The 20829-nt window shown below is 47.7% G+C and overlaps 1 protein-coding gene across 1 annotated transcript; it reads left to right on the top strand.

Annotated features, from left to right (window-relative positions):
• Nucleotides 1-4626: 4626 nt before the first annotated feature.
• Nucleotides 4627-20403, top strand: POGLUT3 (protein O-glucosyltransferase 3). The gene is made up of 8 exons (XM_083169985.1): nt 4627-4953; nt 7086-7283; nt 11003-11289; nt 11506-11722; nt 12752-12948; nt 14402-14596; nt 17345-17449; nt 19825-20403. The coding sequence occupies exons 1-8, from the start codon at nt 4755-4757 to the stop codon at nt 19948-19950; spliced, it is 1524 nt and encodes a 507-aa protein (XP_083026111.1). The 5' UTR covers nt 4627-4754; the 3' UTR covers nt 19951-20403.
• The last annotated feature ends 426 nt before the right edge of the window (nt 20404-20829 follow it).

Below are 20829 nucleotides of genomic sequence, written 5' to 3'. Positions count from 1 at the left end.
GGCCCCCCATTGTTAATGCCACCCCACTGTTGACGCCAACACAAAACGTGGCGAGCGCAGCGGGGGGACGCGCATTACTTCACAGGTATTACGCGTCCGCTCGCCACGCTTCGGGCTTGGTGGCTCGCCACACTTTAGAAAATCAGCGCCGACGTGGATAGTGGGGGTATGAAAAGGTATACCGCCGCCCCTCGTGGGCTCGCCACGCTTCGGGTTGGCGTCAATAGTGGGGTGGCGTTAACAATGGGGGGCATTTCACATACAAATTACCCATAAGGTTAGTATACAATAAAAAATCGGGTCCATTGGGACATTTAACAATGTTCCCTATGTAAAATCACGATGATCGTGTCGATCGCATCGCATGCCATTATAATGGCATGCGATGGACGCGATCAACGCGATTTTATCATTGAGAGGTAATTTATCATTGATCCCTATGTAAAATCACATTGATCGCGTTGGTCGCATCGCATGCCATTATAATGGCATGCGATGGACGCGATGAACGCGATATTACCCTTGCCGGCAATAATGGCACAAAATTGACAGAAAATCGCGTCCATCGCATACCTTAAGTTACCTTAACTTAAGGTATGCGATTAACCACGACGGGCGCCGTGCTAGGAAACAAGTACCAATAATAATTTTAGGGTATAGATTTATTTATTAGCCCAGCAGATTCCGTTGCGCTTTACAATTGTAAACAGTGATAAAACAAACTGGGTAACAACAGACAGACTTGGAGGTAAGAGGGCCCTGCTGCAAGCTTACAATCTATAGAGAAGCAGAGGGTGGTATTTAATTAAGTTCCGTTTTTTTTGGCTATCCGAAAAAACTGCACTAATTCGCTCCCATAATATTCAATTGGCGTTTTTGCCTGTTTTTGAGTAATTTTTTGCCCATGCTTTTTCACTTTTTGGGGGGCGAATTGGCATGGTCAAATATGGACCCAAATTCGACGGCAAATTCGACCAAAAGTGATAAAAAAACCCTGTATCACCGCCGATCCACGTGGTTTTTGCCCATGCGAGATTTTTCAAGCAGTCCGATTCGCCCTAAAAACTGACAAAAACTTTTCGCCTGGCAAAAACTCCGGCTATATCTGAATACCACCCATAGGTACAAACATATTGCGTTACCTGCAGTAAGCAAGGCAGATATAGGGGCACACCAAGAACCCCAGACAGGAATTACACAGTAGTGCTTCTGTCCCGGGTTCCCTGTATCTGTCCTGTCCAGCATTGCTGCGGCATGCACCAAGCTCTAGCTAACGCCAAATGATGCTGGCTATCGTATAATATGGGCTTCATTTCCGTGAATCTAAGGAACCCCTCTCCATTGGCCATTGACTGAAAGGCACATTCCCTCTGCCAAGTCAGAAAACCAGAATTCAAGGCATGGTCAAGACAGTTATCCTGGCAAAAAAGGGATGAAGGATAGCAGAGGACGTTCCAGTAAGTATGTCCCATAATGAGTTGTGAATGTGATCATTAATACACCTCACTCAAAGGGTGTATACAGCATCAATAATGGCCCCGCTACACATGTGGAAATGCAAGTTTCTGCATCTTCAATGTCACACGCCCTCTCATAGGGCCACAGGGTCTCTCAATATTCAGCAGACTCATAAAATTTACATTTTTGGAAGTTTACTTGGTAGCAGCCCACTCCTTTGTATGGTAAGGAGAACCGGGGGTCGCAAAAGGGATCCCTCTGCCATCTGCATACTGGGCAGCCTTTGGTTGTCTGCCTGCGTGACCACGGGCCTTATTCTGGTTCACTCCTTGTGGCAAATTCCTTCTTCGATGGACAAAATCATGTGAACTGCAGGGGGGCAGATGTAAAATGTGCAGAGAGAATTTGATTTGGGTGAGTTATTTTGTTTCTGTGCAGGTAAAATACTGGCTGCTTTATTTTTACACTGCAATATAGATCTCACTTTGAAGTAAAATCCCACCCAAATCTAACTCTCTCTGCACAAGTAACATCTACCCCACCTGCAGTGCACATGGTTTTGTCCATCTAAGAAGGAATTTGTCAGAAGGAGTGAACCAGAATAAGGCCCATATCACACAAGCAAAGTCCGGCGGGTTGCCTACAGCATGTATCCCTGCGACTTATGTAGCGGTATTAGGAGTAGTTATACTTGTACTGGATACTTAACTAATGAATAGGCTCCACAGTGAGGTATGGGCAGAAATATATTACAGCACAGTACACAATGGCCACTATGCAGCACATCACATTACCAAAGCTTGGAGACAAGATAAAGTACCAGCCAATGAACTGTCATTTTTTTTTACATAGCAGTTAGGAGCCGATTGGCTGTAGGGATGGTCACCAGTGTGGTTGCCATCGATGGTCGCAATCATAGTCGATATTACAAGTGGCCATTGATGGCAACATACTATGGAATGGATAACTAAAGGCCCTGGGCGATTTTGAGCTGAAAGATGCTCAAACCAGCCTGTTTGAGTGGCTTTCAGCTCAAAGTCGCCCAGTGTGTATGGCCCTGCGATGAGCGGTTTGTGCTGCTGCACGCTCCCGCATCATCGCCGGGAAAGCCGCTCATCTACTGGTAATACCAGCAGATGAGCAGCTTAGAGGACAGCTTTGTATAGCACCGCTGGGCAGAGATATATGCCAACACACACACTGGGCACTATGCAGCACATTGCATTACACAGTGCGTTATGGGCAGAGATATATGCCAACACACACACTGGGCACTATGCAGAACATTGCATTACACAGTGCGGTATGGGCAGAGATATATGCCAACACACACACTGGGCACTATGCAGCACATTGCATTACACAGTGCGGTATGGGCAGAGGTATCTGGCAGCACTCACTGAGCACTATGCGGCACATTATATTACACAGTGTGGTATGTGCAGAGGTATAGGCCAGCACACACTGGGCACATTACATGACACAGTGAGGCATGGGTAGAGGTATATGCCAGCACACACACTGGGCGCTATGCAGCACATTGCATTACACAGTGCGGCATGGGCAAAGGCAGAGCCGGCCTTAGGCATAGGCAAACTAGGCAATTGCCTAGGGCATTTGAAATGCCTAGGGGCATCAGCAGCTTCTGCTGATTAAAATGATATGCAGCATGCCTATATTCTGTGTATGATGTATGAGGAAACATCTGTATCCAAGCAGAGGCAGAGGTCACAGTGTTAGCGGCTGTGCGAGTGCTGTCTGTGGGTGGGTTGGTTGTGCAATAGTGTTCGGCATATGTGTAAGGGGCATTGTGTGTGTCATGTATAAATGCATTAATAATGTGCGACATATGTGTAACAGGCATTATGTGTGTCATGTGTATAAGGGCATTAATAATGTGCAACATATGTGTAATGGGCATTATGTGTGTCATGTGTATAAGGGCAATAATAATGTGCAACATATGTGTAAGGGGCATTATCCGTGTCATTATGTGTATGAAGGGCATTAATAAAGGTTGGCATAATGTGTAAGGGGCATTATGGTTATAAGGACATTAATAATGTGTGTCATGTTTAAGGGATAATACTATCAGGGGTGCCAAGAGAAAGGGGTAGGGGGTACAAATTACCCAGGCCAAAGTCTGATGGAAGGGCCCAGTGGGGGCCCTGGGCCCCCTCCCCTTAAGTGACAGCAGCAGCTGCAGCTCTTCTCCTCTGCCCAGCACACACTGCTTTGTGCTGGGTTGCAGTGTGGCCATGAAGGTGCTTAAAATACAATATTTTTTTTGAGGATTTTTTTCTAAGGGCATAATGTGAATAATGTGAGGAGTAATGTATATAAGGTAAAGTGGTACTACTGTGTGATGTAACGTGAATAAGGGACACATTTGCATGATATAATGTGAATAAAGTTGCACTACTGTGTGGCATAATTTGAATTGGGGGTACTATTGTGTGGCCATGCCCCTTCCCAGCAAGAACACACTCCTGTTTAGGCTGCGCACCGAATGTGTGCACTGTTTCTATTTAAAATATTGCGGGTAGGAGCACCAAAATGATGACTGCTATGATGAGGGTTGATGGTGCTGGGAATGGGGAGCAGGGTCAGAGTCGGAACTAGTGGCGGTGCTAGGGGGCACCAGCCAAAATCTTGCCTAGGGCGTCATTTAGGCTAGGTCCGGCTCTGGGCAAAGGTATATGGCAGCAAACACTGAGCACTATGCGGCACATTATGACACAGTGTGGTATGTGCAAAGGTATATAGCAGCACACACTGGGCACATTACATGACACAGTGAGGCATGGGCAGAGGTATATGCCAGCACACACTGGGCACATTACATGCCACTGATAGATATGGGCAGCAATATATAGGCAGTGGTGTAGGCACTTAACAGCACATTACATTACACAGAAATTTATGGGCACATATTGGGCACTGAGTAATGAAAAATGGAAGCATTGTAACGGTGCTACCTGTGGCACTGGCACCGGATGCCCGCTCACACAGGGCTGGGCTGTGTGTGTATGTATGTATGTATGTACGACATGTATGTATGTGCACTGGCTGGGCATGGGCAATGTGCATTTCTCTGCAGAAACGTCCAGCGCAGACTGATCATAGCACTGCAGCCCCGTGATTGGCCACTCGTCCCACCAATCCCCGGCAGCCAGATCTCCTGACCCCGCTTAGTTCCCACCATCACCATGAAAAAGTTTGAATGACAGGCAGAGAACAGTGCCGCCGCTGCTGCCGCTGTGCGTGAGGGGGACGCGGGAGCGCTGCGGGCACACATGGCACGGGCACCGCGCTCCGTCCTGCGGGGGATCCCACTACTACTGCTCTGCGCTGCAGCCGTGTCTGCGGGGGCCCTGAGCCCGGAGAGGAGCCTGGCATGGGGGCCGGGGCTGCAGGCTGGCGTAGTGATGCCAGTCAGGTACTTCTACATCCAGGCCGTGAGCAGCGACGGACACAACTTCACCTCCTCCCCAGGTAATACCCTTCCTATCGCCGCCCCCCCGGTGTCCTCATCCCAGCCAGAGCCGGCGGCAGCAGGAACATAGCAGCAGCTCTCCTCTCCCAGTCCCTCCCTCTGACGTCTCCACAATCACAGCCTGCCCCTCCGCTGTCTGCCTGCATTCTTCCCTGTCACTCCCGAGTCCCTATTACATACAAGTGCCAGCCTGGCAGACCTCTGCTGCATGGTACTCCTAGCTACATACATGTGCCAGCCTGGCAGACCTCTGCTGCATGGTACTACTAGCTACATAGATGTGCCAGCCTGGCAGCACTCTGCTGCATGGTACAACTAGCTACATACATGTGCCAGCCTGGCAGCACTCTGCTGCATGGTACAACTAGCTACATACATGTGCCAGCCTGGCAGACCTCTGCTGCATGGTACTACTAGCTACATACATGTGCCAGCCTGGCAGACCTCTGCTGCATGGTACTACTAGCTACATACATGTGCCAGCCTGGAAGCACTCTGCTGCATGGTACAACTAGCTACATACATGTGCCAGCCTGGAAGCACTCTGCTGCATGGTACTACTAGCTACATACATGTGCCAGCCTGGCAGACCTCTGCTGCATGGTACTACTAGCTACATAGATGTGCCAGCCTGGCAGCACTCTGCTGCATGGTACAACTAGCTACATACATGTGCCAGCCTGGAAGCACTCTGCTGCATGGTACTACTAGCTACATACATGTGCCAGCCTGGAAGCACTCTGCTGCATGGTACTACTAGCCACATACATGTGCCAGCCTGTATACCTCCCAACATGACCCTCTCCAGGAGGGACAATCTACTCTGCTTCTGGACTTTCCTCTTAATTTATGATTGCCATCACCTGTTTGAACAGGTTAACTAACTAATGAGAGAGGTTATAGCACAGGTGACAGCAATCATAAATTAAGAGGGAAGTTCAGGAACAGAGCATTCTGTCCCTCCTGGAGAGGGTCATGTTGGGAGGTATCTGCTGCGCGGTGATCCCAGCTACATACACATCTCCCTGCCTATTACATACATGTGCCAACCTGGCAGAACTCTGCTGTATGATAATCCCAGCTACACACACACATCTCCCTGCCTATTACATACATGTGCCATCCTGGCAGCACTGTACTGCATGGTTATCCAGCCACAAACATCTCCCTGCCTATTACATACATGTGCCAGCCTGGCAGCACTCTTCTGTGTGGTAATCCCAGTCCTTGAGGTGTGGTACTGCACACACCTTTCCTTGAGCTTGTTGTTACTTTGCTGAAAGACAATGTATGCTCCAGTGCCAATGTGAGTAGGATGCTGGATGCTGTGGGTCACAATAGGGGATAGAGCCATTCTGCCACCTCTGCAGCACACACGATATATAACTAGGAGACCAGTCTGAGATGAGATGTGTATATTGGCAGGAAATGCAGGAACTAAAACTAATTCCATGAGACCGTCACATAACAGCATATTAGTTTGATCCAGCTGTAGTCCTATTACAGCTCAGGGCTAGGATCTGGGGTACTCATCACGCCCCAGAGACCTCTAAGATACCCGTAAGACACCCATCAATAGTAAAAGACCAATAACATTAGAACCCTTAGTAAAGTGCCACTGCGATGCTCCTACCACACCTATTTCTAGTAAAATGCACAGGAATTGCATGTGACATGCCAGTTGCTGCAGGCAACATACTCCTCAGTAGTAAATTGTCACTTGAGATGTCCATCAGTATTAATTCATCCTGATGTAGTATCCGTGACGCTCTTGTCTAAGCCAGGTCACTGGGGGGCGCTGTGCCTGCTATACACTTTAGACCAGTGTGGATCCCCCAGAGCTATGTAATCATAAGTGCAGATGGGTAGTTATAAGATGGGTGGCACTCATGCTGGTACATTGCTGCCATTGCCCAGCCTGGGTACCCGCAATAATAATAAGTAAACAAAGGGAGTGCCTTGTATGAGTACCTGCACATTTCCTGTCATTTTCTAAACCATAAAAAAAAAATATGAACGTTCATAAGTGGTTGCTATGGGCAACAGAACCTTTTCCTCAGTTACCAGTAGGAAGTAGTTACAGGTGGGAAAACACAAAACTAACTTCTCACCCTTTATCCTTTTGTTCTAGGGAATACACCGTTTAAGGTAACAATTAGGTCTCTCTCTTCAAATGAGTATGTCCGAATTCACGTACCGGATCCCCTGGACCGGAATGACGGCTCTTTCCTGATGAGATACCGCATGTATGGGAGTGCTAAGGACGGGCTGGTGATAGAAGTGCGCCATAACGACAAGCATGTGGCTCAGTCTCCATATGTACTAAAAGGTACTGTAATCCGAACCGGACATACAAACCAGGCAGTCCAGTCTAGGGATGGCCATCCCTAGTCCAGTCCTCCACACGTTATTATACTGGTCACACGTACACGCTTAGTACATGAGAATTCCTGTCTCTAAGTGTCTGCAATTCTGTTCCAATAAGAGACTCTCCCCTGCAATGGTTACAGAGGCTTGTGGGTAGTGGCGCTTGTAGCTGGTCCCTACGGAAATGAATGATGGACGGAATCCCAGCACTTCCATGGGGAAAATACTTTTATATAATTATACATTTATTAACATTGAAACCCCCATTTATTGCCTGGATACATTGTTTTTCACTGGCAAACCCATATGAGTGTGGCTCGCTGCTGATAAGAATTACTTTCTGTTCCTAATGACTTAACTTGGGTATACATAGAAGATGCGGGGATAGAGATATCGGTTGGCTGTACACACGGAGTGATATAGCGCACCCCTTGCCTGCATACCACCCCTTGCCTGCATGCCACCCTCTGCCTGCGTTCCACCCCCAGGCTGCATACCACCCCTTGCCTGCATGCAACCCTCTGTCTGCATGCCACCCCCTTGCCTGCGTACCACCCCTTGCCTGCGTACCACCCCCGGGCTGCGTACCACCCCTTGCCTGCATGCCACCCCCGGCCTGCGTACCACCCCTTGCCTGCGTACCACCCCCGGGCTGCGTACCACCCCTTACCTGCGTGCCACCCCCTGCCTGCATTTGCAATTGCAGTTTGAGTAACTGATCACGATGCTCCTCTACAACTGTACCCTGAAGCAGGGCAGCTTGTGGGCCAAGGAAACTGCACCTCGCAGGATTGTCCCTGTCCTGGCCACTGCCGGAAAATGTGGAAGAAACGTACCCATTTCCGGAAACGCCAGCCGACCCTGTAGCTCCCCCCAAATGCCTCTGCCTGTCAAGCAGTTCCTGCTCTTGCACTGTTCTCATCCATTGGGGAAACTATGGGTTGAATTGTTTATGGGAGGATAAGTGGGGAGGTGCAGGTGTCTTAAGGCGGCTCAAGGAGGACCAAAACTTCCTGTGGAGCAAGGAGATTTCTGTCCTCCCAGAGCTGGTCCACGTGCCATACAACTGCTACATCTGCCCCACCTGCAGTGCACATGGTTTTGTCCATTTGAGAGGAATTTGCTCATGTAAGTGAACCAGAATAAGGGCCAATGTCCACATAAAATATACAAAAAAAAAAGTCTGTCTTTTAAACCTATAATTGATTTGTATTAAGTAACGACAATAATTGCACAATAAACTCAGTTCTGGTATTTTATGTACACAAATAATCCAAAACCACTCTGCTACCGGTAATTATTTCACTGTAGTTTTGAAACTTAATATTTTACCTTTGTCTCTAGACATTATTCTGTGAAGGGGGAAGGTGTGGCGATACATGAAGTAGCAGCAAATGTTAATGTATTTGGAAATTTGTAAGGGCTCTGTCCTGGCTTGTTTGAGGTATAGGCAGTGCTATTTTTCAGCAGGAACCAGCAGGAACTCAGTTCCTGAACCTCTAATTAAATAAGATAAGTTTTATTTTAAAGTCACCTGTGAGTGCCTTTGTTTCTAAATACAATATATACATCTATCTCTCCCTCCCTCTCTCTATTATATATGTTTTTTTTTTTAATTTAATTGATCCACTCTCAGACCTGGAGTTCCTGAACCTATTTTTCCAGAAAAATAGTACTGGGTATAGGAGAGGATGCATGTGATCTGCTTGCCACCATGTCTCCAGGTAAATGCTGCGCATTATCTCTCTGTTACATGCCATACATTACCAGCCTGCAGAAAGCAAGCCTTCTAATCCTGCGGCTCAGGGTATCGTATTCCCTTAATGGAGAACAAAATAATGCTGCTTTCAGACCGCATAACTGGCTTTGACCCTGTATTTGAAAACGTTTTCAAAAACGGGTCTGCCAGGTAAAACCCCTTTCACACCGCACCTCTTAAACGGTATATTACCGTTTAAGTGCCGATTTTTTGACACTGGCAGACCCGTTTTTGGAAACTTTCCAAATACAGGGTCAAAGCCAGTGCAGCCTTCAGCGCCGCCTCCCTCCGGCGCAGCCCCCCCCCTCCCCCCCATCCCCCCCTCCCCTCCGTGCAGCCGGTACCTGAGTTTGGTTGCAGATCCCGGCACTGCAGTATATTCGGAAGCACTTATGAAAAAAAGTGTCTTTCAGAAAATGGCTGCCCCATAGGAAAACCAGTTTAAAAAAACTGTCTTTCGTATGGGGGTAGCCATTTTCTGAAAGTCATTTTTCTTATAAGAAAAGTGACTTTTGGAAAATGGCTGCCCCCATACGAAAGACAGTTTTTTTAAACTGGTTTTCCTACGGGGCAGCCATTTTCTGAAAGACACTTTTTTTTTACGAGTGCTTCCGACCATACTGCACTGCCGGGATCCACAACGGAGGTACCGGCTGCACGGGGGGTGGGTCGACACGCGCGGGGGGGGGGGTCGACACGCGTGCGGGGTGGCTCCAGTGCTGTGAATATTTAATGAGCGCTCATTAAATATTCACTGCGCTGAATTTAGGACCCAGCTCATTGGCTGGGTCCTAAATACCGTTTCAGACCCGATTTTGATTCCAAAATACCGGGTCTGAAACGGGTAGGACCCTGCTTTTATACCGGTTTGAAAAAACGGTATTTTCAAACCGGTTAATTGGATCTGCACCTTTCAGACCGCACAGATTACCGTTTTAAAACGGTAAAAAAAGGCAATATACCGTTTCCAAAGTGCGGTCTGAAAGGGGCATAAGTGTCAATTGATATTCCTTTTTTTAAATACGGGTGTGGATGGAAAGGTCTACAGTCAATAGGTCAATGTTGACACAAGCTAAAGGTTGACGCAATTTTTAAAGTTGTTTTTTTTGGTTGTTAATGTTGACATGGACACTCAGGGCCTGATTCTGGTTCACTTGCAAAAGCAAATTCTCTCTGATGGACAAAACCATGTGCACTGCAGAGGGGGGGTGGGTGGGGGGGAGATGTAACGTGCAGAGAGAGTTAGATTTGGGTAGGGTCTGTACTTCAAACCTGCAGCGCACATGGTTTTGTCCATTAGAGAGAGAATTTGCTTTTGCAGGTGAACCAGAATCAGGACTTCAGTGTAGAGCGTACCGTCGCTGTGCTCAACATACTTCTTTTTTAAAAGTTCCCGTCGGCAGGGACACATGTGATCCGTTTTGATGGATCGCATGCGTCCCGGCTTCCCGCCCGCCCCGCCGCCAGGAGGAACGGGGGGTCGGACGGCCAGCCGGTCCGACCACCTGGTCGGATCCGATGCGCACGGACCGCGCATCGGACCCGAAGGCATGTCAGGGAGGGCCGATTTGGTCCGATTTAACGGGCCGATTGGTCGCAATCGGACCAAATCGCCTCGGTGTATGGGGGCCTTAAGGTTTTAACTATTTACACAAAATAAAAAAAATAAAGAGTTTATTCTTGATATGTTTTGATACCATTTTTAACAGGGCATTATTATATATAATACTTGCGACCTGCCCCAGCTTGGCACAGAAGCAGTTTTGAGTTTGCATGTGCAAACCTCATTGGCAGATGCTGCTTCAGGCCTTCAGGCAGCAGTGCCATTGGTATTGACCTTGATCAGGAGTGCTCTGCTTCTACCATGTAAGCTTATGATAAGTTTTTAATATTTTTTCCTTTTTTTATTTTTTTGGCATCAGGACCAGTTTACCACGAGTACTGCGACTGTCCGGAAGAGGACCCTGAAATTTGGCAGCAGACTCTTTCTTGCCCAACCACAGAAACTCAGATCTCAACAGACTTTGCCCCTTTCCCAACAATAGACCTCAACAGGATGCTCGAGGAAGTGCCCAGGAGGTTTGCCGAAAAACGTGGCGCCATAGTACATTACACTGTCCTCAATAATCAAATCTATCGGCGTTCCATGGGCAAGTACACAGACTTCAAAATGTTCTCAGATGAAATACTGCAGTCGCTGGCAAGAAAGGTATCCGTATGCCAAGATTCATTAAAATCCCAGTTTTTGTATGTTCTTGCCAAGACAGAACAAAGTTTGTTGCTATTTGAAGGTAGTGGTGGTTTAGCTATGAAATGCCGGTTTTATATCTTACCTAAGGGCAGATACCTCCACATATGAGTCACCCGCTGGTGGTGGTGTCTGAAGTTCCATGAACATGAGTCATCTTTTACACCTTTGTTTTAGGTACATCTGCCAGATTTTGAATTCTACATCAATGTTGGGGATTGGCCGGTAGAACACCGAAAGGCAAATGACACCCCTGGCCCGCTGCCAATGATCTCCTGGTGCGGCTCCGCTGACTCTAGAGACATCATTCTTCCAACCTACGACATTACCCATTCAACCCTTGAAGCTCTCCGTGGAGTCACCAACGACCTTCTCTCCATCCAAGGCCACACCAGTAATTAACTTAAATTGTTGTTATAAAGGATTATGTTGGGGGGTTCTGTGCATGTGCGTAAGTGCATGTGCAGACCCCCTGTGTGAGCGCCTTCAGGGAGGCGTTCACCCAGTGATGAGAGGGCCAGGGCGGCAGCAGTGACCATTGAATAATTTCACTCCTGGTCGACCACATTGTCATACACATTACCTTGCATGGTGGCGGGGGTGCGCTCAGCGGTCGGCGCTTACCTGTTCGCTAGGCTGCAAGTTTATGCAGTCTAGCAAACCGAACTGAATCGGGCCCTATGTATCCTGCATGGGAAGCTCCAAATGGGGCACATAACCCAGATTTACCTTATGCTCCCGAGGACTCTCTATAATAGCAGCAGTAATTGAATAGCTCTGGGATGCTGAGTCACAGTTCGTCCTGTGGCTAATAGAATCTGCCTCTTAAGGTAACCTTCTATGAAACGGCTTGAGAGCCTAAACTCGGGCAAATCCATGGATTCATATTACTACGATGATCAAGCGCAACAGAGACTGAAATATTGAAATGTAGACTGTAATGTAAGATTAGAATACACGGTGTGCAATCCTGGCCATGCGGATCACCTAGCCTAAACTAATAGCTTTAGTACAACACAGAGCTAAAAATAAATTCCACAAAGATATACAAATTAGCCTTGTGCGTTTATCGGAATGGGATCGATTTGAGATCAAGTTGTGATCATGGATCACCTTTGTTGGAAAATAGCTGATGACAGAGATATAGTATATAGCTTGAAGGTGCCATGCGGGCACAACCTGCGCTATTCCACGCCGCTCCGTGACTTGGGATGATTAAGAAAATTGTGTTATCAAGGGTACGTTCAATTCCCGAGGCAGGATTTGGGAGGGAGATCTACCCTCCTGGGAGTACAGGGTGTCTCTGAAATCAGGAGCCTCTGGAACATTCTGGGAGTAGGGAAGTATTCTGTTCATAATCACAGTGCGTGATGGTTCACAGACCGGAATTGATTATCTTTATTTTTTCCCGACAATCTTTCAGTTCCTTCATGGGACAACAAAACTGAACAGGCCTTCTTCAGAGGACGGGACAGCCGAGAGGAACGTCTTCAACTGGTCCGAATGTCTAAGAAATACCCAGAGCTGCTGGATGCCGGTATCACTGGGTACTTCTTCTTTCGGGAGTTGGAGAATGAACTGGGGAAAGCTCCACTCATCGGATTCTTTGATTTCTTCAAAGTAAGTTTTATATCGCTGGGTGAGAAAAACTCAATTCTTGGTGGCTTTAATGTCTTCGGTTATGCGCTGCTGCATTTGCCCACATACAATTTAATGGGCTGATTTAAGGCCCCCATACACTATACGATTTGGGCCCGCTTTCACCCGATTCTGGAGGATCGGGCCGAGAAATCGGGAGAAATTACCCAAATTGCATAGGGTGTGACATCCGATCTGATCCTATGCGCGGTCCCGTGCGCATCGGATCAGATCCTGAGGTCGGGCAGTCTGCACATAAGATAAATCTTATGTGCAGCTGGCAGGGAGCAGGTCCGGGGGAGCAGGGACCAGAGACTGGAGAGCAGGGTCCAGTCCGGGGGAGCTGCAGGAGTTGTAGCGGGCTAGCGGTCCCCGGGGCAAGTGGCGGGAGAATAGAAAAGAAAATCCTATTCAAAAGACTGGGCGGTCGCTGATTGGCTGAGCTCTCAGCCAATCATCGGCCGCCCAGTTTTTTTGAATAGGATGTTTTCTATTCTCCCGCTCGCCGCTAACCCGGACTCTGCTCTCAGTTCCCCACGACGAGCGGGAGAATAGAAAACATCCTATTCAAAAGACTGGGCGGCCACTGCTCTCCGGTCTCTGGTCCCCGCCATGGACCCGGACCCTGCCACTACTCCGCCTGCAGCTCCCCCAAGACCCTGCTCTCCAGCAGCTCCCCCGGGTTTACATGTGATAAATCGAGTGCCAAATCATATCAGGAGCAGCCGGGGAGAGCTCAGGGGAAGTCGGGGCCGACATTAGGACAAGTCGGCCTAATGTATGGGGCCCTTAGAGTTGCACTGCACATTCATCCAAGCATACAGGTGATGCTGAGTCATGAGAACCTCCACTTCTGGCTGAATGGGAGCAATCGGTGGCAGCGGTGGGGCATTTGCACAAGTGTTTTGTGGGTGTGTCGTGGTCATTTATGTCAATGACACATGAATAGGTGGACATGAGTTTTTCATGAGTGTTTTTTTGGGGGGGACTCTCAGCTGGATGATGCAGCAGAAGGAAGGAGTATTGGGGACTATCTTCTGTTTTGGATTCACTGCAATGTTTCCTCCTCCTCCAGAATGGAAGACTGATGTATATTGTGGTGTACACATGAGGCAATGGGGATTCCCATGTAATAAAATTGGTTCTTACGTACCCCCCCAGTTACTCTATAACAGAACAGCTGTCGCTTGGCTCCTTCCTGGAGAGGACAGCGAAACAGCTCATATATTGGGTTATCCGGTGGGCTGCTTATTCCTTCGAGAACAGTGGTGACGACATGAAATATATCTAAAAAAAAAAAAGCTAAATGCAGTTCATTAATTGTATGTGTTTTTCTTGTTTTGTATCTTGCTGTTGCTTGTAGTCTGCCTGCACTTATTTCATGGATGGTAAATGAATAAAATACCTCTGTGGTAACAAACTTTGTTTTTTACAGTACAAATACCAGGTGAATGTGGATGGGACGGTGGCTGCCTACAGGTTTCCCTACCTAATGTTGGGGGACAGCCTGGTATTGAAGCAGGACTCCCCATACTATGAGCACTTCTACAGACTGCTGAAGCCAGGACAACATTATATCCCCATCAAGCGCAACCTGGGAGATTTGATAGAGAAGATAAAATGGGCTAAGGTGAGGCTGTCTGTGTGCTATGCAGGCTAAGGTGAGGCTGCCTGTGTGTTATGTGGGCCAAGGTGAGGCTGTGTGTTATGTGGGCTAAGGTCAGGCTGCCTGTGATGTGGGCTAAGGTCAGGCTGCCTGTGGGTGGGAAGGAGGCGGGCAGGAGGTGTGTAGAATACTCACCCCAGTTGCTGGTCTTCCGTGCAGGCCAGGGATCCACACGGGCGGCGGGCGCAAATGACAGGACGGCCGGCGGATGAAGATGACGCAGCTCTCTGGTGACCTCACTGGTGCCGCCGGAGAGCTGCTTCATCTTCATCCGCCGCCTGTCCTGTCATTTGCGCCTGCCGCCTGTGTGGATCCCCGGCCGGACAGCACACCGAGGACCGGCAACCCGGGTAAGTATCCCCTACCCCATTCACACCGGCCAGATCCCCGTGTTAAACCAAGGAACAACCCTGCTCCATAGCAGGGTTGAAATCCCGGCAATTTTTGCCAGGATTTTGGCCCGGGAACCTTTCACACCTGCGCTGGTAGCGGGTTGTTCCCAGGCCCAACCCGAGAAATTATGCTGGTGTGAATGGGGTATAAGTCAAAGATTCCCAAACTGGGAGCTGTGATGTGTGTTGGTGGTCTTAGACCAAATCAAGTTGGTTATGGTCAATGTGATAGACAAAACCTGATGGCCATCAACTATAAAACACATTTCTAAATCCCAAATAAAACTTTTCTTCGAAGTATGGGAGAGTTCTATAGATACACTACCAACAGAAACGAAACAACAAATACATAAATGCTTCCGCACAACCCTCTGGTATGAAACTAGAATACTTTTGCAGGACCCACCAATTATTTAATAATAATTCGGATTGGTCATCTTGGGCGCGCGTGGTCTCCACCCCCTTCCCCAGTTCCACTTTCTATAATTTTTTTGTTTTTACTCTTCTTTCCTCTTAATTGCACTCAAACAAAATAATATATATTTTATCAGGGATTACATCACCTTTTTCGGTACTTGTTTCCTAGCACGGCCACACCGATTTACATCGGGGTGGTCGTGTCGGAAAAATCGGGTCGATCGCATCGCATGCGATTTGGTCGCACGCGATGCGATCGTCGCGACCGACCGATTTTGGACCCGATTTTTTTTTTTTTTTATTAAATGTAAATCGGGTCCCTGGGACCCGATTTTACATTGGATTCAATGTAAAATTTTCCCAACCCCCCCAAATGTCACGGCGTACACCCCACCCCACGATAGACGCCAACCCGAAGCGTGGCCAGCGCAGCGAGCCCGCAAGGGGCGGCGGTGCGTGTCCTCCGACCTTTTCATTCCCCTACTATCCACGTCGGCGTGGAGTTGAGAATAGAATAGTGTGGCGAGCGCAGCGAGCCACCGAGCCCGAAGCGTGGCGAGCGCACGCGGATACCTTCACAGGTAAACGCATCCCTTCGCGGACTTCACAGGTGTCCGCGTCGCCACGGACACCTGTGAAGCCCGCGAGGGGACGCGTATAACTGTGAAGGTATCCGCGTCCCCTCGCTGCGCTCGCCACGCTTCGGGCTCGGTGGCTCGCTGCGCTCGCCACACTATTCTATTCTCAACTCCACGCCGACGTGGATAGTAGGGGAATGAAAAGGTCGGAGGACGCGCACCGCCGCCCCTCGCGGGCTCGCTGCGCTCGCCACGCTTCGGGTTGGCGTCTATCGTGGGGTGACGACGGGGACATCTAAAATGTGAAATGGGTCATATTGGCCCATTTCACATTTTTCACATTTTTTCAGGATTTCAATGTTAAAAAATCTTTTAACATTGAAGCCTATGTAAAAATCGGGGGCATCGCGTCGGGACCTATGTTAATGGTCCCGACCGACGCGATGCCCCCGATATTTTACCTTTCCCGACACGATTTCAATGTTAAAATATTTTTTAACATTGAAGCCTATGGGGAAATCGCGGGCATCGCGTCGGTCGCGTCGGGACCATTGTTAACGGTCCCGACCGACGCGATGCCCCCGATATTTTGTCCTAGCCGGCCAAATGGACCTGATTTCAAAGGAAATCGGGTCCATCGTATGGATCGTGTACCTTAACTAAAGGTACACGATCCATAAGATATGTGGCCGTGCTAGGAAACAAGTACCCCTTTTTCTATATAAAAGATGAAAGACGCTATGAAACTGACAACTGTGTGTTTATTGATAATTACACATACAAGGGTAACATACATAAAAAACTGGTTGTTTTATCACACAATTGATGAATGAATCTCGAATATGTTCAGAATTCTTGCATTATCATTGATTGAAGAATGTTCTCTAACAAAATTCCTGTTATATGACCTTTTATATTTGCATAAGCATATGTCGATACTAAATATAAAAGAGAAATTAAAATTGAAAATGACTAAGTCATAACGATGTCTTGCAAAGTGTTTTGTTAATGTGTTTGATCTTGAAAATAAAAACAATAAAAAAAAAACTAAAAACACATTTCTGAATAAGAAACTCGTTGGATAATGGCGCTTGGTAAAAAGTAATTATACTGCTGTAGAGCGCTGTGATTCAGGAAACATTGAGAGCCTCTGTGCTAAGCGAATATTCATTGTGCATAATTTACTTAATATTTCAAAAACCATTTATACTCCCAATATTATATCTAGACCAATATAAGTGTCATGAGTAATAATAAGATGGACGGTGCGTGTCTCTCTCTGTCCGTCTCTCCCTCCTGCTAACTAGTGAACTATTTTCCCCCAGGAAAATGATGAAGAAGTGAGAAAAATTGCTAAGGAAGGTCAGTCCCTGGCCCGGGAATTGCTGCAGCCTCACCGCCTCTACTGCTACTATTATAAAGTCTTCCAGGTGAGGAATACTGTAAGAAATAATAGTCTCAACCCTGTCATTGACCTTTTTTGTGTTGTGGCAATTGTGGAAGTCTGTCAGTCTTTAAACTTTGCTACTTGTTATGCTGGGTACACACTGGCGGTATATTGCTGGTCTGTCGACCAGTGTGTGCCTTCGAGATGTCCGTGAACGTTGTCATTTATAGACCTAACGCACGGCAGTATGTCACACATATATCCTAAAGATATATTGGCACATTGTGCTGTGTATGGGCAACCACCTGTAGACTTGCTGTACAAGTCGGAGGTGATTGACATTGCGGGGGCGTGGAAATGCCTGCCCAGTTTTGATATACGTTACGACTGATTGGGCAGTGTGTATGGAGAAAACACTACCCAATCTGTATGCAGATATATCTTCTGTTGTGTAACCAAGCTAAAGCTGGCCATACACTACTGCAATATATCTCAGCAGTGCTGCCAACTCGGGGGGGGGGGGGGGGGGGCAGCGATGGCCTCTGTTTGTGAAAACAAAAGCTGTTTAGGGGGTGGAAGAGGTCCAGGATCTCCATCGTAGGACAGAGATTTCCTGGTGTCTGCGACGAGCGGCTTGTGTGGCCCGATGGTGACTAGTGTTGCAACCCAGGACGCAGCTCAGGTCACTACTGCAGCGTCATGTGTTTGTGTTATAGACGCCTCCTGCTGCATTACCATACAGCGCTATCACTGCTGCTTCCAATGAGGGATAGAAGCTCCACCCACATCTGAGTTAGGCCCAGTGCACATAGAATGTTGGTCACAGCTTTGCCCTGATTCTGATTAGTGAACTCACTCGTATATTCGCACGTGGAGTTCTATTATGAAGCTCTGCACATATTCGCATGTGTAGGGCTTCTATGCAGGCGCCTTCGGAGACTTGCATAGTCTTAGAGGCGCTCGCAGGAAGAGTGGGGGGTGGTGTGTAGGAGGTGGGCAGGGGGAGCTGCTATCCCTCATTGGAAGCAGTAGTGATAGCGCAGTATGGTAATGCAGCAGGAGGCATCTATTAACACACATAGTGACCTGAACTGCGTCCTAGGATGCGGCTGACATCAGCTGCCCGTCCAGTTCTCGGAGGAGGATGACGCTATTCTAAGTCACCAGAGACTGAGTTAGTTTTGTGAGCACTATAGAAATCATTCGATGGTGGCAACCATCAAATGATTTCAGTCCCGCACGCAAGCATGCAAAACATCCATTCGCAGTCCTGTGGGGAAATTCAGCGTGGGGCGGGCATTCGCACGTTCAGTGGGTGCGTTGCATGGCTCACAAAGCAGCGAGCCAACCAGAATCAGGGCCTTTATGTAACCGCTATGTACTTCCTCTCGCTTCATGTCACACTGAGCACATTGTAGTAGGAAACCTCAGATATGCCGAACAATGACAGAGGGATGTTCCCCCACCTGTAACTTCTCACTGTCACCAGAAGCGCTCAGGTTCAGATACCTGCGTGAGAATCTGGTTATACAGGATACAGGTATTATTCCGCTAGGATTGTTATATCGCTTCCAGAGGGCATTTATTGTTCCCGAGAGAAGTTGGAGCACTGAAAGCACTTTATTTTTTTTATTAACAGTGTCTTATGTAGCGCACACATATTCCGCAGATCTGTACAAAGAATAGTTGAACAGTCACATCAGTCCCTGCCCCAGTGGAGCTTACAATCTATATTCCCTACCACATTTACATGTGCACACACCGACATTCTACGGTAATTTTGTTAAGGATCTGCCGGATCACATGCACGGATCTGCCGGATCACATGCACGGATCTGACTGATCACATGCACGGATCTGACTGATCACATGCACGGATCTGACTGATCACATGCACGGATCTGACTGATCACATGCACGGATCTGACTGATCAGTGAAGGCTTCTGCAAATACTAATGGAAAAAGTGCCATGTTTTCCATTCATTTTTGGAGCTGAATTTGCCCCCATATTCGACCATACTGCCGATCTGATAGAACTCTATCGATGGTCTATTCATCCTTACAGCCGACTCCAGCAAGTTTGCTGTTCGTAAAAGCGGCATCTCGGGCGAATTCGCCCCTTTGTAAATTTGCTGAGCACTGGGTCCCGGCTGTGAATGGGATTGAACGGGTACAGTCGTACTCATTGGATGTTAGTAAATTTCCCTATATGTTTGAAAAATTACCCGAGCTGATTGTTTGGTACCTTTATCTCTCTCCACTTTATCACCCTCCAAGGTTTTGATAAATCTCCCCCACATTCTCTTTATTAAATGCAAACAGCCTTTATGTGTTTTTATAAAACTGCGTCATTTCCTTCATGTAATGGTCCCTACGTGTCTGTGGCCATAACGATTGTAAATCTCAACATTCTGCAGATGTATGCCGAGCGCCAAACAAGCCGCCCTGAGGTCCGGGATGACATGGAGCACGTTCCTCAGCCAGATGACCATACCGCAGAGTGCAGCTGTCACAGACAGAAGATGAATAAAGAAGAGCTGTGAGGGCAAGATTTGGAATGTCGCCCTGGTCCCAATTATCTGGCTGTATTATAAAGCGGTACTGCGGTGTCCAGCTGCAGACAGCACAGAGGTATCACCTGGCTTCAGTCATGTACAGGATCATTCCATATAGATAACTTCCATGTAACTGCAGCAAGTCGCAGTGTGACGCACATCCACCAATCACTGTATGAGCAGTAAATGTGATGTCCACCAATCAGCACTGAGGGCTGGACGCGTAGGGGAAGATTCTGACGGACTATGTAGGAAATGTAGCTCTGAGACTGTGTTCTATGATCACCTCCCATTGGTGGAACAGAAAGCATAGAGTGTAGCCAACCATGAAGGACATTGGGATATTTTTATGGCCGTTATTTCTTCATATGCTGCTGACCATGTACAGATTTGTATTTACTATTTTGTACAATGAATTTGTAATTAAAAAATGCTTTTGTACGACCTGCGATCTGTTGATTTTGTAGCTAAAAGGTCATTTAAGGCCAGAATTAATGCTGGGAAGGAGGTTTTCCAGCTTCTGGTGTTTGGTTTATAAAAGGCACAACTACTGTATGTGTCTGTGCATTTCATGATCTGTCTAGTATTTTCAACCTGTGTCTTTGACTAGGGGAGTGGTGGTTTGCAAACAAATACGGTGGTGGTGGGGGGGTGTGATGGTTCACTGGGGGCAGAGGAGCAACTATGGCGATTTCTGTACTTCTGCTCACGTGCACACACCGTAGTGAGACATGAAACTGTGATCATAGACGATCGCTGTCTCACAGCCGACCAATCCTTTTTATAATAAGAGGCGTGTCTGGACCACTCGGAACATGGCAGGCCTCCTTACTCTGGCTTTGTAGCCGGTGATGTGTGAGTGCTTAG

Source organism: Crinia signifera, chromosome 2 (genome assembly GCF_055691185.1).
Source record: "Crinia signifera chromosome 2, ASM5569118v1, whole genome shotgun sequence".
NCBI classification, from domain to species: Eukaryota; Metazoa; Chordata; class Amphibia; order Anura; family Myobatrachidae; genus Crinia; species Crinia signifera.
Note: the sequence above shows the minus strand (reverse complement) of the source record. Positions and strands in the feature narration are given on the sequence as shown.

Bases quoted from the DNA above. Each gene is read 5' to 3' on its own strand.
- POGLUT3 (XM_083169985.1), top strand. From the start codon at position 4,755: ATGGCACGGGCACCGCGCTCCGTCCTGCGGGGGATCCCACTACTACTG. The intron at 4,954-7,085 runs GTAATACCCTTC...CTTTTGTTCTAG, and splicing joins CAACTTCACCTCCTCCCCAG to GGAATACACCGTTTAAGGTA. The intron at 11,290-11,505 runs GTATCCGTATGC...CCTTTGTTTTAG, and splicing joins TGCAGTCGCTGGCAAGAAAG to GTACATCTGCCAGATTTTGA.